This window comes from Lathyrus oleraceus, chromosome 5 (genome assembly GCF_024323335.1).
Source record: "Lathyrus oleraceus cultivar Zhongwan6 chromosome 5, CAAS_Psat_ZW6_1.0, whole genome shotgun sequence".
Lineage (NCBI taxonomy): Eukaryota > Viridiplantae > Streptophyta > Magnoliopsida > Fabales > Fabaceae > Lathyrus > Lathyrus oleraceus.
The window spans coordinates 198,746,785-198,761,773 of record NC_066583.1 but is presented as its reverse complement, the minus strand read 5'-3'; the positions used below and the strand labels follow the sequence as shown (position 1 = coordinate 198,761,773).

Genomic DNA, 14,989 nt, shown 5'->3' with positions numbered 1-14,989 from the left:
TCATACAAAATTAACAAACGTTCTTAAACCTTAATACATTCTTCTGTAAAAGACCAACAAAATTTCAAACAAAATCCTCCAAATCACGAACAATGCAATAACAAAACAAAACACTTTTGGAATGTGACAGTGACCAAAATTTAAGTAATTAAACTAACCCAGGTATTCACATAATAACAAAAGATACCATTAATACATTAAGATTTTCTCCCCTAAAATACCTTATATTTAAATAATTAAATTCAACTTAACTCTCTCGCATCTCCATGCCCAAATTTGAATTCTCCATAATTTAAAATTAAAAATAGAAAATAGACAATATGGTTGGGAATTGGGATCAATAAACGACAACAGATTCAGTGACCGTTTGATTCAAATTCAAATTCAAATCCGAATCCGTAGCTCCCTCAACTGCAGCGTACTACATAACACTACTCTCCAATTTGAAAACAACATAACCATAATGGGCCCCACACCTCCACCCCCGCTCCTCAGATCAACGGCCCAGATCCTTCCTCCATTCAAACCTTCTCTTTCCCCGCCTCAAAAATTCATTCATAAATATAAATAAAGCTATATTTATTGCATTCACAACAATCACACTCTCACTCTTCCTTCTTTCTTTTCACTCAAAAGTCTCTAACTAAAGAAAAGAAAAAGAACCACTAATCCTTCTTCTTCTTTCTTCGTTCTTTTCTTTCTCTGACCTAAAACAACCGTTGTAACCAAATTCCAAAATGTCAAGTCATAATAATAATAATAATAATAATCGTCGTTCATCGTTTTCTTCTTCAACGACGTCGTCTATGGCAAAACGTCACCCTCCGGTCACCGAGAACGTCGCCGGAAAAGTTTTAGCCTCTGCCAAGAAACGTCCTCCTCTCACAAACCTCACCAATCACAATGCTTCTCGTAACTCATCCACTTTGGTATTATTCATTCTTTCTTCCTTTCACCCTTTCATCTTCTTCTTCAATTATAGCGATTAAGCGATTTTTATTATTTTTTGCAGGTGACTAAAGTTGCAAAGACCAAGAAAGAACCTTCAATTTCCGGCAACAAAAAACCTACTTTTTCCAATGTTAAATCAGCTACGGTTGTTTTTCCTAAGGCTATTTCTACTACTACTACTAGTGCTTCCAGTTCTTTTTCTGAAAGGAATGAAGCTGTTTTTCCGTTAGTTTCAACTACTTTCAATGTTCCTGTGGTTTCGAGTTGTATGGATTTATCGTCCCCCAGTAAATCCGACGGAATGTCGGTTTCGATGGATGAGACAATGTCGTCTTGTGATTCTTTTAAGAGTCCTGATATTGAGTATGTGGATAACAGCGATGTTCCGGCGGTTGATTCGATTGAGAGGAAGACTTACTGTAGTCTTAACATTTCTGATTCTGATTACCCAACAGGTTGGATTTTGATGCGTTTTTGTTTTTTCTAGTCTTGTAAATTATGATTTTTTGGCTACCTTTGGGTTTTGCTAGAGCGTTTTGAAATGATAGTGTTGGTTGATTTGTTTGCAGGTAATGTTTGTAGTAGAGACATTCTTGTTGAGTTGGAAAAGGGGGAGAAAATTATTGATATTGATGATGATCATGTGGATCCTCAGCTTTGTGCATCGTTTGCTTGTGATATCTACAAGCATTTGCGTGCTTCTGAGGTAAATCTTCATTTCCCCTTGTTTACACATTCTGTTTTTTATGCTAATGGTATTGATTTTGAGTTTAATAACTGCTCTGAAATCCTTTACATGTCAATTTCTGGAATCTCAGGTAAAGAAAAGACCATCCACAAACTTCATGGAGAAAATTCAGAAGGATATAAATCCCAGCATGCGTGCTATATTGATTGATTGGCTAGTGGAGGTAATGTTAGTCAATTATAGCAATGTTAGTCAATTATAGTAATGTGAACTTCACCATTTCCAAAATTTTGATCAATGTGTTGTTCAAAATTGATACATTGTTTTTGGAGTACATAGCAATTTACCAATCAGAACATTGTTTTTGAAAACATGTCTCAATGTGACTTCATTATGAAACTTCTATCTGTGCTTAATATCTATTTTTAACTGCAGGTGGCTGAAGAATATAGACTTGTACCAGATACATTGTATTTGACAGTAAACTACATAGATCGGTATCTCTCTGGGAATGCCATGAATAGGCAACAATTACAATTACTTGGAGTTGCTTCTATGATGATTGCCTCGTAAGGAAGCCAACAACTCCATGTTGTTTTTCTGAAATAGCAATATGGGTATGACTTTATAATTAACTGTTTTTTATTCTTGTTGGCAGTAAATATGAGGAGATTTGTGCACCTCAGGTGGAGGAGTTTTGTTATATAACTGATAATACATACTTCAAGGAAGAGGTTTGTGTTAGATTATTGGTTAAGTTGACTTGTTTTGTTCACATTATTTGAAACATGCCAATCTCAAGCAATTCATCTCATGCAGGTTTTGCAGATGGAATCTACTGTCTTGAATTTTTTGAAATTCGAAATGACTGCCCCAACAATTAAATGCTTCCTGAGAAGATTTGTACGTGCTGCTCAAGGAATTGATGAGGTACTATCTTCTACTTTAAGATGGGATTTTCAAACACTAGCATTTATTAGGATTCCATTTCTAAATTATTGACCCTTTTTATTGGTTTTCTTTGCATTTCTCAGGTCCCTTCACTACAACTAGAGTGCTTGACAAACTACATTGCCGAATTATCCCTGTTGGAGTACAGTATGCTTTGTTATGCTCCATCACTTATAGCAGCTTCTTCAATTTTCCTGGCAAAATTTATGCTATTCCCTTCGACGAAACCATGGGTATGCTGCTATTGACAAAGAATATGTGAGCTATTTTCAATAACAAGTTATAAATTTTGCTTTGCTTAACTTTGCTGGTTGTGTTTCTTGCAACAGAATTCAACATTGCAGCATTACACTCAATACCAAACATCTGATTTGTGTGCTTGTGTAAAAGATCTCCATCGTCTTTGTTGTAACAGCCCTAATTCTAATTTGCCTGCAATTAAGGAGAAATACAATCAGCACAAGGTAACATACACATATTTTAATCATACACATTGCTTTTTAATCACACACATATTTTTCGATCTCTTTTGTTAACAGTTTTCGAATACTTTATTTGTTTTTCAGTACAAGTATGTGGCCAAGAAGTACTGTCCTTCATCAATACCCCAAGAGTTTTTCCAGAATTGAGCAGAGTTGAAATGTTGAACGTCCAATTTCCAGTTGGAAAGCAGTAGATCAACACAAAGGGCTTCTTGAATCTGCTTTAATTGATATGCCCCCAAAATCTACCATTAAGAAGCAACTTGTATCATTAGCTACTGCTTCTTCAGCACCATTAATGGCTAGAAGAAACCAGTTTCTAAACATGTTCCCAGTAGTGGCTAGCTAATTGTAAAAGATGACCAATTTAGTTGTAAGAGTAAGCATGACATTCTCGGTTTAGTGTAGTGTATTGTCAATGCCATTGCCAGTTCATGTAATCTCAACATTTTGAAGGTTTAAAAAAACACAATAATAAAATCCAATTAAATATTGTGTTTATGTTGTAATCTCATAAGAGTTGCTCACACGGGTGAGGGGTGAGTCAGATATTGGGGATGAGCTATGAGAGTTTGTTGATATCTAAGTTTTGGTCAAATAAGTGATCATCAATTAGTAAGAGTTACTTTAGAGATAAAATGTGTTCATATTGATTTGTCATCTTATTTTTCTTTTATAATAAGGTTCTAGGTTTTCCTTGACCAATTGCTCTTCTAAAAACATATCAATGTTTGGTCCCAAGCATATACCGAACCATAATTGAAAAGAGATGTCATCGGTTCGACGCTATTGGCATGACGTCATAATCTCAACATTTTGAAGGTTTAAAAAAACACAATAATAAAATCCAATTAAATATTGTTTATGTTGTAATCTCATAAGAGTTGCTCACACGGGTGAGGAGTGAGTCAGATATTGAGGATGGGCCATGAGAGTTTGTTGATATCTATGTTTTGGTCAAATAAGTGATCATCAATTAGTAAGAGTTACTTTAGAGGTAAAATGTGTTCATATTGATTTGTCATCTTATTTCTCTTTTATAATAAGGTTCTAGGTTTTCCTTGACCAATTGCTCTTCTAAAACATATCAATGTTTGGTCCCAAGCATATATCGAACCATAATTGAAAAGAGATGTCATCGGTTCGACGCTATTCGCATGACGTCATACCAAGGATGTCAAAATTCTTTTTACTCTTGATCAGAAGGTCCATTGTCTTCCTAGAAGATTGGAGTCCCCAAGAGGTTTTGCATTTGGGTTGGGCCATGGTTGTTTTTGGGCTTTATGTCTAGGCCAGAACATTAACCATCCATATCTGGTTTAGTGAAATTGAGTCAAGATTTGTCTTTGTATCTTTTGAAAAATGGTTTGTAGATGTCAGTTTGATTACCCTTGATATATAAGGTCTTGACGTCATCGATCATATATACTAGTTACGATAGTCAAATATTCTAATACTCAAATAAGTGATCATTGATAATAAAGAAGTATTTTAGGGATAAAATGTGAGGATATTGATTTGACATCTTACTTCTCTTTTATACTAAGGTCCTAGGTTTTCAAGAACTTAGAACCTTCTATGCAGGGCATCTGTATGAGAAGAAAGGGTTGTCAGAGTATTATACGGTTTGTGATTTGATAGTCATGCTTCAATCATTTTCCTTGACTAGTTGCTCTTCTAAAACATATCAATGCTTGGTCCCAAGGTCATATAACCGAATCATAGTTGAAAAGAGATCTTCTCGATTCGACGCTATTTGTATGATGTCATTCTAAGGACGTCAAAATTCTTTTTACTCTTGATTAGAAGGTCCGTTGTCTTTCCAGAAGATTGGAGTCCCTAGGAGATTTTGCATTTGGGTTGGGCCATGGTTGTTTTTGGGCCTTACGTCTATGCGAAAACATTAGCCACTCATATTTGGTTTAGTGAAATTGAGCCAATATTTGCCTTTGTATCTTTTGAAAAATGGTTTGTAGATGTTTGTCTAATTACCCTTGATAAATAAGGTCTTGACTTCATCGATCATATATACTAGTTACGAGTTTTCTTCTTGGGCTCTAGTGGGTCGTATGCTTTTGATGTTGTCGGTCAGATGTAGTATATCATGCGGGAATTTCCACATTGCCCAAAATTATTTTGAGTTACTCCGTTTCTAACTCTTGGTATCTTCCTTTCCTGCAACTTGTCTTCATGAACTTATATGTAGGGATTCTAGGTATGCGGCATAATTGATAGTCCTTACCCTTATATCTAAGCGTGATAATTGAATTACGGGAAAACATAGTCGTAATGATTCTAGTTAAGTCCATGTGGCCTTTTGTGGTTGGCATGCCGTTGCAATTTCCTTATAAATAATCATTCATTTGTGTTTTTTCATTTCTATCGCCTTCTATAATATGTGAGCTCAAGTTTCCTCAATGCCTCCCTCTTTTTGGGTTTGTTTCTTTTATTGGATTCCATCAAGTTCTTTCTTAGGTATTGAGGCTTAATTTTTGGTGTTATGATGCTCTATGTTGGTGTGGACATTTTTGGTAAGTGATGACATTATGTCATTGCATAATATTTGCGAGTATTTTTGATAAAATCAGTGATTGAGAAAAATATGAGGTAAAATGAATAACTGAGAAGAATAGACAAACGGAAAGAATATGGGGATTTAGAAAAATAAGAAGAATAGCCCTGGAATTCTCGCGATGACATCATCATGGACGCGATGGAAAAGTATCACAATCACGATACTGCTTATCGTGGTCGTGATGGTACACGATTCTGACGCATTTTGACAGGTTTAAAAGAAAAAGTCAGTGGCTTTTGCAAGGGGTCAGATTTTGATAATAGAATTGGACGGAAAACAGTTTTACAACAAAGTTTTTTAGAGTTTTGGAGTCATTTGAGACACTTTTCTTCATTGATTTTCATGTACTCTTTGTCTAAACTCATGGTAATGACTTATATCACTATAAACATCTAGATTTCTCTTGATTAGGTCTCAGAAGATGAACTTGATTTTACTTTGTTAGATCATATAATTGTTTGATGTTATTTGAATGCTTTGATTGTATAATTTCTATTCAATTGCTTTTATTCTTAATGCTCTTTGAGTGTTTATGAGCGTGCAAAGTGAAACTAGATGAGTATGGATTATTGACCTTAAGTCCACCGATTGGAAATAAAGCAATTATTCAACTTATTAATAAATTAGGAATATGTAATTATAAGTTAGGGCTAGAGAATTAACGTACTTATATCGACTAATTTTTCTTCAAATTCGCCTAAGGAATTAGAGAGTTGCACTCTTAATTAGAGAGTTGTACACCAATGAATTATGTAAAATGGTTCTGTTAATTTGCCATAAAATTATAAAGTCAATTAGATTCAAATAATGCACAATCATCGATAAGGAAAAATTAAGGGATTTGAGTAAGATCTAATAGTTTTCTCATTATCGTATCTTTTACCAACTTTATTTGCGCAATTTATTTTTGCAAACTATTCTAAAAATTCCCCGTATTTACTTTCAAACACACAATTATAACCTTTTTAAAATTTGCAATTCTTGGAGAGACGATCTTTATTTTATTAATTCGACTGTATTTGTACATTTGCTCAGAAAGTCATCAAGATTTCTGCACCATTACAAGGGATTGTTGATAATTTCCATAAGACAATTTTCTATGCTACATTTATATTTTTTATTGCAATTTTAATTTTCTTTTCTTTAGTTAATTTTATTGTTATTTTTCAGATTTTGTTATTTTTATTTTTTATTTTTCTACTCTTATTTAGTTCTGTTGGTTCAGTGCTACTAAGGTATCTTGTATTTGTGTATGCGAGGTTCGACATTGATATCATTAGATTCAGAAATCAAAAGAACAACACGAGCAATTGTGAAAGCTAGAAGAGAAACACAACGAGCTAAAGAGGAAAAAGAATATATGGAAAATCCACTGAGACCAACGATGGAGAATTATTGCAGGGGAACAAATGTTGGAAAGATAACCTTAGGTTTTCAACCTGCTAACCCAGTTACTTTTGATATAAAAAATTATTTGCTTTCAGGTTTAAGAGACAAACCATTTGATGGATAAACTATCATAGATCCTTGAGAGTATCTAGCTAGATTTCATGAAACATGTTATATATGCAACCCGGATGATGTGACTGAAGATCAGGTGAAATTACGGGTATTTGGTTTCTCTTTGATAGGCAGAGAAAAAGATTGGTTACAATCTTTACCAAACGATACCATTTAGACTTGGAAGGAGTTGAAAGATAGGTTTCTAGAGAGGTTTTTCACAAACACTCAGTTTATAGAAAGAAGAACAGAAATCTCAAATTTCTACCACGGAGCTTTGGAGTCATTGTTTGATGCATGAGAGAGATTCAAATTGTTACTCCGAAGATTTTTGAATCATAATATAAACAATATAGAGCATATGCAATATTTTACCAGAGGTATCAAAGCTCAAACGAGAATGCTTTTAGATGCATCGACGGGAGGTAACATAATGACTAGGAATGAAGACGAGGTAAAAAAATTAATCGAAATAATGTGGCAGAATGAGTATCGCTCAACAAGTGACTTAACGGTCAAACCAAATGGCATGCTTGAATTAGATTCAAATACAATGGTTCTAGCACAACTTAAGGTTATTTCAAAATAGTTAGTTGTAGCTACTATTGTTTTCACAAATGTGGGTCAGATTCAGACACTACAATGTGATTTTTATGGGCAGGAGCATGCTAATGGAAAATGTGTTCCAGAGGGATATACAGAAGAGGCGTATTATGCTACATTTTCAAAGAGGTAACCCTTATAATGCAGGTTGGCATTATCACTCGAACGTGAAGTGGAGTAGTAACTAGTGAGCTCTTCAAATTCCTCGAGTACAACAATAAGGGAAATCATGTCCACTTGAAAAGGCTCTAGCTCAATTTATGAAATCCACTCAAGTAAGTTTTGAACAAGTAGGAAGGAATCAGGAAGAAATGTTTAAGACCTAAGTAAAAATGACCAAGAGTCAGGAAACCATGAGTAAGAACACATAAGCTTTCATAAAAAATTTAGAGATGTAAATTGGGCAACTGTCTCGGCAGATAGCAACACAGCCTAGTTCGAGTGAGGGATTCGATGTGAACACATTAGCCAATCTGAAGAATGAGACTTGCTATTCCATTAGTTGAGAGACATAATAGTTTTCATAATAAGAGAGCCTAGGCGTGAGAGAAAAATTGAGGGAGAAAAAAGTGAGAGAACGTGTGAAGACACTAAGAGAGGATACACACTTAGTGAACTAATTGATAGAAATTCATCTTTAAGAATAACCAAGAAGCAAATCCATAATGAACCAAATCCCAAACTTCCTTACTATATGAAACAACCTTATCATATCTTGAAGAAAAATCCAGAGTAGAAAAAGGAAAATGATCAGTTAAAGACGTCCACAGAGAATGTCACCAAGCATCAAGTAAAAATACCCATTTGTCAAGACGTAGAGAAGATAATGAGAGGTGCAAAGTGCGAAAAAGATTTATTGACCAGAAGAATAAAGTCAAAGTGCCATAAGAAGATAGCTTTAAAAGAAGAGTGTAGTGCGATTATCCAAAGATCAATGGCCTCTAAGCTCAAAGATCTAGGGCGATTTACCATCCTTTGTACCATTGGTAAGCTAAAGATAAAGAAGGCATTATATGATTTAAGGGTAAGCATCAACTTGATGCTTCTGTCCATGATAAAAAAAATCTCAATTGTAGTGAAGTTAAACTAATTCAAATGAGCCTCACGTTGGTAGATCGATCAATTGTTTACTCGTATGGTGTACTTAAAGACGTGTTGGTTAAAGTGGATGACTTCCTATTCCCAACGAATTTTGTTATTCTAGACACACTACTACAAAATACACTTTTCGTCACACCATATTACAACGACCTTCCTGTTAACCAATGATAATAACTCGTTTTTAACGTTTATTTTTTTGTATTTACAAAAGATATTTCACTACGGTTATAGTTAACCACCGTAGTGAAATGTACCTGGTTCGAATCCCAACACCAACAATTTTTCATTTACCGTGACATAATGAGTTTGACCTTGTATGTTGTAACACCTCAAAATTTGCCCTCCTCTTCTTGAGACTAGTTTGACACATTGCATTTAATATTTTAGGGCATTAGGCATTGCATTTTGCATATCATTTGGAAATAAGAGGATCATCCTCCAAAGTCTTTTCAAAAGATGGAAAAGTTACATGATTCAAGCCTGAGGGTTTCTATGAATTGATGATCAACCATTTGAGGGTTTGCTCTTCAGTTATGGTTTCTTGATTCTTCAAAGGTCCTGAGCATCATATTGTTTGCAAGGATATATTACCATCATCATGGTTCTCTCAACATCAAGGGTTTCATAGTTCATTCTCAAGTTCCTTTGGATTAGGGTTGTGACCTCTGGTCAACCCTAATCAATGCCATTCTTCCAATCAGGGCTTCTCAAGGAGATGAGGTATTTTCTTGGTATGAGGATCACATGATTGTTATGAAGGGCTTACATGAGCTAGGGTTTCATTTTTGAGCAATTTCCCCAAGTGGTAGAGGCTCAAGTGAATCAAAGTATGTCAAGGTCATCTGAGGACCAACAAAGTCAACTGTGCAGTCAACTGAGGGCTGTGAGGTGGGGAAATGAGTTGAGACACCTCAGTCATGTTCAAAAGAGGTCCATTTGTCATTCTAAACATCTATCTTGAAGATTTTGAAGTCATGGCAAAAGTTTCCAAAAATGGAAAGTGACATGTAATTTCAAGTTTCCAAAAATGGCAAGTTTCTGGTCCATATTCAACTTGACTTATCAACATCAAAGAAGTTTCAAATGGATTTTTGGTGAACATGAAAGTTGAAGATCTTTGTCTCCCCTTTCCAAAAAGCCCTAATTCATGTCCATATGATGAATGGTTGAGAAGTTATGACCAAATGATCACAAGGAGTGCATGGAAGTTCAAAGTGACATAACTTTTGATACAAAACTCCAATTTGGTCCATTCTTTTTGCAAAATACTCCTCATGACCAATACTTCTCAAAACAAGCCTTGCCATGCATGGAAAAAGTGTGTATGATCATCATTCCTCAAGTGATCATTTTGGAGGGAATTTTTACAATTCAAAATTGGCTTATGATACAAGCAAAATACCATTCAAATCTTGATTATTGGTTGATTTTAAGTGAATTCAAGCCTTGCATGAGTACTGTTCACGTGTAGCATGGCCATGCTAGCTCACTTTTGCATTTTTTGCAAATTGATCCAATGTTCCCTAATCATGTTTAACCAATGCCTAATTTGGATTTCAGTGAGATTAGTGAACCATATAAAAGCCAAACCCTAATCCATAACTGCCAGAACAGAATTTCAGATATAGAATTTCAAGTTTCCCTCCCATTTTTCTCTCACTTTGAATTTCATTTTTCTTCACACAAACATCAAATATTTTTGTAGATTCTTGATCCTCATACAATTCTGAGCAAGAATCAACCATTGTTTGTTGGAATTGAGTAAGAATTGGAGCAGTTCGTGTACAATCTCATGTTAATGGAAGTTTGAAATTGAACAAGATCCAAGTGGTTTCAATTGATTCTTTTTGCTTAGAGCTTCTAGGCAAGGTTATAGAAGAAGATCTGGAGCTGGAGAGAGCTTGAGCATGCGATTTCAGAGAACTTCATTTCAAGTAAGTTGAAAATTGATCCTCTCCTTTTGCTGTTTTCTTGATATAATTGTGTAGATCTCACTTAGCTGAGCATGCTGATATGATTAGATGTGAAAATAGTTGAGAATTGAGCATGTATAGTTGAATTCAAGTTTTGATCATAGAAATGTTTTGCTTCGATCTGGAAAATGCATGATGATTTAGATGAAATTGATAGCATATTTGAGATGTACGTTGCAAGAGGATTCCATTGATGTATGGTTTGTGCATTTCTGCATTTTTCCACGGCGGCGCCACCGCTTGGTTGGTCGGAGAAGACGACCGGAGCTACAGCTCTGGCGTCTGGTTCATGCTAGGGTTTTTGCTTGTGTGGCGTCCACATGTGCGTCTGCGTGTCCAATCCATTGGTTGTGATGCTTTTGACCGATCCACACGAGCCTTGACTCGCTGATGTGTGTGCCAACACATTAATGAAACGCATCATTTCATTTTGATTGCGTGGCCTTCCATGTGTGTGCTGATTGTGCTGTTACGTGTGTGAATGATTAGACCGTGTGTGTTTGACTTTGCCATGCGTACTTTGAATTGCTGACCATGCTGCTGACTCAATTAATGAAGTTGTGCATTTCAATGTTTAAATTTGGACTGTTGATCTTGTTTTCGCGCCTGATCGTGTGGCTGGCATTATTTCTGAGTTTATTCAAATTATTTCTTTCCCTCCATTTTCTTTTATTATTTCAAATATTTTGTCCATCTTTGAAAATTCATAAAAAATAGAAAAATAATTCAATTTGACTCCAATTTTTTTTTCATAGATTTGTTTTAATATCTAGTTTTTTATAGTATTATTTTCATGATTTGTTTCTTTCTGGATTTTTATTTTGTGATTTTTGATTGAACCTTGTGTTAAATTGATATGTTATGATCATTGCTTTGTGAAATTTCCATTGTTAATCCAATTGATCTGATTTTTTGTGTGCTTAATGTTCACTCATGATAGGAATTTTTGATCACTGGTTTGGAATTTTTCTCATATGCTATCATTGTTTTTGACACATGGAGATGTATGTGACAATTTGTGTCACATTTTTGGCATTCAATTTGTGCATTTTTGTTCACCTATCATTTGAACCTTTTTGGATTTGATCTTTTACACATTGTTTTTTCATAACATGAGAAACTTGCATAAAAAATTTCAAAGCCATTGCATGCTTTTCTGTTTTGATTTGGATTTTCTAATTTGGATGTCCATTTTGTGCTCATTTGTTGGTCATTGCATTACATGGATCATTTGATGCCTTTGCTTTTTGAATTGATGTTGGTCCTTTTGAGGACATTTTGTGATATGTTTGAACTTGCTTTATGCAAAAGATTGACTTCTGTTTTGATCGTTTGGTTTGGTTTTGGACCTAGTCTTTGTACTAGTGTTTTGTACATGAACTAACCTTGACTTGTGTTTCAGGTTTGGACACTTAGCATTAATGGTTGAGTTGCTCACCTTTTGAGATGCAAATTGAATTGTGTTCCGACCTAGTTGTGTTTTGTAGGGATTTAAGTTGATATGTTGAGCCCATTGCCTCACTTGATTGCTTGACCATTGTACATTGAGTTGTGTAACAGTTGGATGGTTTCACTGTTTGTTTTCTAATTGTTTGTCTGAGATACTAACTGGTTAGCTTTTGTACAGGTACCTTAGTTGCTTGCTTGCTTTTAGCTCTTGCTTGAGCTTTGGATTATGGTTGATACACCACTTAGGTAGTTATCCTCTTACTCCATGTAGTATGGAAGTCCTATCACCTTTTTGGCAGGCATTTTGCTGGCAAGTCCTCCTTAAGAGGCTCTGTTTGTGTTTGTTTACCTTTGTGCCAAAGACCTCCAAGATGAGGCATGTGCTACTTGATAAGTCCTCCTAAGTGAAGAGGCAATTGACGGATAGAAGGGATTAGTAGCCAATTCCCCGTTTTTCAGTGAGTCGTTCATTATGCTCGCACTACGTGCTGACGCTTTTGAACATGTACCCAAGATCTTTGTCCAGTGTTTGTCAAGTGGAATAGTATCCCTCTTTCTGGATCCCCACGCTTTCTTTGTCATGAGCTCACCCTGGCCAGGGTTAAGAGCTATGAGGTCTCATCCTCATTACCATTTTGATCTGCTCACCCTGACGTTCAATGTTAGTGGTTAAGAGCCCAGTTGATCACCCTTACAGTTTGGCTTGTTTGTCGAGGTTGATATGACCCCTCTTGACTAAAGCCTACCCATTGTTTGGGCCTCTTGTATGGATATAGTGTGTGATGCTTGTTCACTTGTGCTGGTGTGTTTATCTGCTTTCCTCTGAATTGACTTGCTTCCTGTGTGAGTTAGGATTCTGATTAGAGACCTCAACTTAGGGATTATTGATGGCATGACAACTATTAGGCTCGAGTCTTAGTCTCCCTATTAGTTTGTTGTTTCCCTGGTCTCTGGTTAGGAGAGAGTTTTACCCATGTTAAGAGGAACTACATCGCCCTGATTCTCATACCAGATGAGATACGTAGGCAGGAGGTTGCGAGCAATCTCTCCGGGCAACCTTTTCTTTTTCTTTTGTTGTTTTGTGTGTGTTCACCCTTTGTTTATCTTCTTTGGTGTGAGTACTCGTTTGTTCAGCGTGTGTGTGTGTGGTATGTTCATACCTTGAGGATTTCTTCTATTATTCATATTGGGGATCATTTGTGGGGTTTGTTATTCAGTTGGGGATCATTTGTGGGGTTCATCTGTGACAATTGTTATCATTTGGGGTTCATCTTTGGAGTTCATTTGTGATGATTGTTCACTTGGGGTTCATCTTTGGTGTCCATCTTTGGATATTTGGTTACTTTGTTGGGATAATCTAATAACCTTCTTCTTTGGTGTTCGCTGGTTAGCATTTGTTATTGTTTGGAGTCGGATGTAAGTCCATGTATTGGCATTCTGTTTCCTTTTTGTTGTTTGGAGTCGGATGTAAGTCCATGTATTGGCATTCTGTTTCCTTTTTATTGTCAGGAGTCGGGTGTAGGTCCATGTATTGGCATTCTGTTTCCTGTTGAGTGTTTCTTTTGACGTCTTAGCGTCCCTTTTTTTGTGTTTTGTTTCGGCGTGCGTTAGCCGAGCTACGAGTGCTCTGATTCTTCTCTAGATAGAGAAGATACGTAGGCATAGGATGCGATATCCTAGCGAGCATGCCTCCCTTTCCCCGAACTACGTTGACTCTGGTGTTTGTTTCTGACAAACTACGTAGGCCCAGGATGCGACATCCTGCCGAGTCTACTTCCTTCGTCTTCTTTCACCTGTTTATTATCCCAGTTTGTGTGATTTCTTCGAGCAGTTTTATTAGCAACCTTTTCCTATTCTTTGAGCTATCTTTTGAGCGTGGATCCCGTCGAGTACGGCAGACGTGAGGGGTGCTAGTACCTTCCCCTTGCGTAACCGACTCCCGTACCTTGTAATCTTTGGTCGTAAGACCGTTCCTTTCCCTTTCTTAGGTTAGTCCCGCGCTCCCTTTCCGTCATAGGATGAATAGCGTCGGTGGCGGCTCTGTAAACTGTTTTTTTTTTCGCCGGTTGTTTTTCGCGTTGCGACAGCTGGCGACTTTGCTGGGGATTAAAGTTGACCTCTTGCTGGTCCATCTTCCCTAAGCGAGTCAATCCTAGCGCTCTCTAGCGTAGTTTTTAGGGTAGTTTAGGTTGCTTTTACTGCTTATTTATTGCATTTGTGATTATTATACTGTGAGTGTATATATTTGCATATATGTTTGCATGCATCATATTATCACTGTGCTGGATTCTGGACAGGTGTGATTCCTATGATTTGGGGTGGGTGTTCTGAGTGGGGCTAAAACCCAGGCCCGAGTATACACCTAGGATTAGTGTGGTCTCATGTCTCTGCTTATGTTGGATCAACATGATGTTGAGACATGACATACCACAGCCGGACGAGATTCTTCTAAGAGAGCTCTTCCTTGTGGAGTTTCCACTATGGTTGGGTTACCTCTTTTGAGCTGTTGACTTCGGTGACCGTTCTTTCCCGGATCTTTGGTTTAGATGATCTTATGAGACCTGCACGGCATGTAACACCCCGATAAAATAAGATAATTATTTAAATTGAGTTAATAATATATTTATTAATTTAATTAAATAATTGGAATTTTTATTATTATTGGAATAATAATTATTGGAATATTATTGGGATTATTTTTATTGTTATTATTGGA

The 14,989-nt window shown here is 36.2% G+C and overlaps 1 protein-coding gene across 1 annotated transcript; it reads left to right on the top strand.

Annotated features, from left to right (window-relative positions):
• The first annotated feature begins 582 nt into the window (after nt 1-582).
• Nucleotides 583-3,573, top strand: LOC127082788 (cyclin-A1-1). Its single transcript, XM_051023022.1, has 10 exons — nt 583-929; nt 1,013-1,406; nt 1,521-1,657; nt 1,770-1,862; nt 2,075-2,208; nt 2,298-2,373; nt 2,459-2,569; nt 2,674-2,823; nt 2,920-3,054; nt 3,157-3,573. The coding sequence occupies exons 1-10, from the start codon at nt 738-740 to the stop codon at nt 3,217-3,219; spliced, it is 1,485 nt and encodes a 494-aa protein (XP_050878979.1). The 5' UTR covers nt 583-737; the 3' UTR covers nt 3,220-3,573.
• Nucleotides 3,574-14,989: the final 11,416 nt, after the last annotated feature.

Coding starts and splice junctions, on each gene's coding strand:
- LOC127082788 (XM_051023022.1), top strand. CDS start 738: ATGTCAAGTCATAATAATAATAATAATAATAATCGTCGTTCATCGTTT. Junction 930..1,012: donor CTCGTAACTCATCCACTTTG/GTATTATTCATT, acceptor TATTTTTTGCAG/GTGACTAAAGTTGCAAAGAC. Junction 1,407..1,520: donor TGATTCTGATTACCCAACAG/GTTGGATTTTGA, acceptor ATTTGTTTGCAG/GTAATGTTTGTAGTAGAGAC.